General features: G+C 51.7%; 1 protein-coding gene across 1 annotated transcript in view; it reads left to right on the forward strand.

Annotated features, from left to right (window-relative positions):
- Nucleotides 1–2,478: 2,478 nt before the first annotated feature.
- LOC103619545 overlaps nucleotides 2,479–3,417 on the forward strand; it is a 15,151-nt gene continuing 14,212 nt past the window's right edge. Inside the window, exon 1 of the mRNA XM_017739959.1 lies at nucleotides 2,479–3,404. Coding sequence (XP_017595448.1) covers nucleotides 2,479–3,404 — 926 coding nt within the window. The remainder of the gene's footprint in view (nucleotides 3,405–3,417) is intronic.

Here is a 3,417-nt window from a genome sequence, read left to right on the forward strand (position 1 = left end):
GGGGGCGTTTTAAGGAATTCCACATTCCCGGAACAACGGGAAAAGCTGGAGCAAATCCCTGGGGGGACAGAGAGAGGGGTGACAGCAGCTGGATCACGCCGGGATTTGGGATATTCCAGGATTTTGGGGTGGTTTTTTTTTCCCTTTTCTTTAAAAAAAAGCCAGGAAGTGACTTGGGAATTGTTGGCTTTTCCAAGTGGGAAGAGGGGTCGGGAACAAAGCTCCAGGATCCCACTTTTGTTCCGGCAATCAAAAGCGGCCCCGAGCCCCCGCTGGCGCTCATTTGCATATTCCAAGTGCCTCGGCCTCACTTTAATTCCCGCTCTCGCTAATTACCCGCCCTAATTAAGTAATTAGCACAGCCCGGGCCTTTTGGAGCTTCCCAAATTTCCCAGCTCGCTGCCGCCTTTTCCATTGGAAAAATCGCGAGGGGATTTTTTGGAGAGGTTTTGCCAGGGCTGCGGGAGGGGGTTCGGGTGTCGGGAAAGATCCGGGAGGAATTTTGGGAGCTTTTCCCGAAATTCCAAGACCACAATCGGGGTCCCCAGGTGATTTTATCCATTGGAAAAAATCTGGGATGAATTTTGGGAGCTTTTCCTGATATTCCAAGGCCATGGTGGGAATCGCCCAGGTGGATTTGTCCATTGGAAAAAATCTGGGACAAAGTTTGGGAGATTTTCCCACTGCTCCAAGGCCGTGGTGGGATCATCCAGGTGATTTTATCCATTGGAAAAAATCCAGGATAAATTTTAGGAGCTTTTCCTGATATTCCAAAACCACAATCAGGCTCCCCAGGTGGATTCATCCATTGGAAAAAATCTGGGATGGATTTTGGGAGCTTTTCCCGATGCTCCAAGGCCGTGGTGGGAATCATCCAGGCGGATTCATCCATTGGAAAAAATCTGGGATAATTTTGGGAGCTTTTCCCGATGCTCCAAAACCACAATCAGGGTCCCCAGGTGGATTCATCCATTGGAAAAAAATCCGGGATGAATTTTGGGAGCTTTTCCCAATGTTCCACGACCACATTCAGGATCATCCAGGTGATTTTATCCATTGGAAAAAATCCAGGATAAATTTTAGGAGCTTTTCCCAATATTCCAAGACCACATTCAGGATCATCCAGGTGGTTTTGTCCATTGGAAAAAATCTGGGATGAATTTTGGGGGAGCTTTTCCCACTGCTCCAAGGCCACATTCAGGATCATCCAGGTGATTTTATCCATTGGAAAAAATCCAGGATGAATTTTGGGAGCTTTTCCTGATATTCCAAGACCACGATCGGGGTCTCCAGGCGGATTCATCCATTGGAAAAAATCCAGGATAAATTTTGGGAGCTTTTCCCACTGCTCCAAGGCCACAATTGGGAACATCCAGGTGATTTTATCCATTGGAAAAAATCCAGGATTAATTTGGGAGCTTTTCCTGATATTCCAAGGCCACAATTGGGGTCTCCAGGCGGATTCATCCATTGGAAAAAATCTGGGATAATTTTGGAAGCTTTTCCTGATATTCCAAGGCCGTGGTGGGAATCACCCAGGCGGATTTTATGCATTGGAAAAAATCCAGGATGAATTTTGGGAGCTTTTCCTGATATTCCAAGACCACGATCGGGGTCTCCAGGCGGATTCATCCATTGGAAAAAATCCAGGATAAATTTTGGGAGCTTTTCCCGATGCTCCAAGGCTGTGGTGGGAATCATCCAGGCGGATTCATCCATTGGAAAAAATCTGGGATAATTTTGGGAGCTTTTCCCGATGCTCCAAAACCACAATCAGGGTCCCCAGGTGGATTCATCCATTGGAAAAAATCTGGGATGAATTTTGGGAGCTTTTCCTGATATTCCACGACCCCAGTTGGGATCATCCAGGTGATTTTATCCATTGGAAAAAATCTGGGATGAAATTTGGGAGCTTTTCCCGCTGCTCCACGACCACATTCAGGATCATCCAGGTGGATTCATCCCTTGGAAAAAATCCAGGATAAATTTTGAGAGCTTTTCCCGCCTCTCCGAGCCCTTCCCGAGCCCTTCCCGAGGCCTTTCCCGGCAATGAAGATGTCAGGGCCGCTCTGCTCCGCGCTTTTCATCGGGAGCACGTTCCCGGCCGCAGCGGGGATGTTCGGGATGAATTAATTCCCTGCCAATCCCCGCCGGCCTCGCCTCCGGAGCCGTGTCGGGATTGTGGGAAATCCGTGCCGGGATTGCGGGAAATCCGTGTCGGGATTGCGGGAAATCCGTGTCGGGATTGTGGGAGATCCATGTCGGGATTGCGGGAGATCCGTGTTGGGATTGTGGGAGATCCGTGTCGGGATTGCGGGAGATCCATGTCGGGATTCCCAGAGATCCGTGTCGGGATTTGGGGAGATCCGTGTCGGGATTCCCGGAGATCCGTGCCAGGATTGTGGGAGATCCGTGTCAGGATTGCGGGAGATCCATGTCACGATTCCCAGAGATCTGTGTCGGGATTTGGGGAGATCCATGTCGGGATTTGGGGAGATCCGTGTCGGGATTCCCAAAGATCCGTGTCAGGATTCCCAAAGATCCGTGTCGGGATTCCGGGAGATCCGTGTCAGGATGTGCGCGATCTCCGTGTCGGGATTCCCAGAGATCCGTGTCGGGATTGCGGGAAATCCGTGCCGGGATTCCTGGAGATCCATGTCGGGATTGCGGGAGATCCATGTCGTGATTCCCAGAGATCCGTGTCGGGATTTGGGGAGATCCATGTCGGGATTCCCAGAGATCCGTGTCGGGATTGCGGGAAATCCGTGCCGGGATTCCTGGAGATCCATGTCGGGATTGCGGGAGATCCGTGCCGGGATTGCGGGAAATCCGTGTTGGGATTCCTGGAGATCCATGTTGGGATTGCGGGAGATCCATGTCGGGATTGTGGGAGATCCCTGTCGCGATTCCCAGAGATCCGTGTCGGGATTCTGGGAGATCCGTGTCGGGATTGCGGGAGATCTGTGTCGGGATTTGGGGAGATCCATGTCGGGATTTGGGGAGATCCGTGTCGGGATTCCCAAAGATCCATGTCGGGATTCCTGGAGGTCCATGTCGGGATTGTGGGAGATCCGTGTCGGGATTCCCGGAGATCCGTGTCGGAATTTGGGGAGATCCGTGTCGGGATTGCGGGAAATCCGTGTTGGGATTCTGGGAGATCCGTGTCGGGATTCCGGGGAGATCCATGTTGGGATTCCCGGAGATCCGTGTCGGGATTCCCAGAGATCCGTGTCGGGATTTGGGGAGATCCATGTCGGGATTGTGGGAGATCCGTGTCGGGATTGCGGGAGATCTGTGTCGGGATTTGGGGAGATCCATGTCGGGATTTGGGGAGATCCGTGTCGGGATTCCCAAAGATCCATGTCGGGATTCCTGGAGGTCCATGTCGGGATTGTGGGAGATCCGTGTCGGGATTAC

This window comes from Corvus brachyrhynchos, unplaced genomic scaffold (genome assembly GCF_000691975.1).
Source record: "Corvus brachyrhynchos isolate BGI_N302 unplaced genomic scaffold, ASM69197v1 scaffold727, whole genome shotgun sequence".
NCBI classification, from domain to species: Eukaryota; Metazoa; Chordata; class Aves; order Passeriformes; family Corvidae; genus Corvus; species Corvus brachyrhynchos.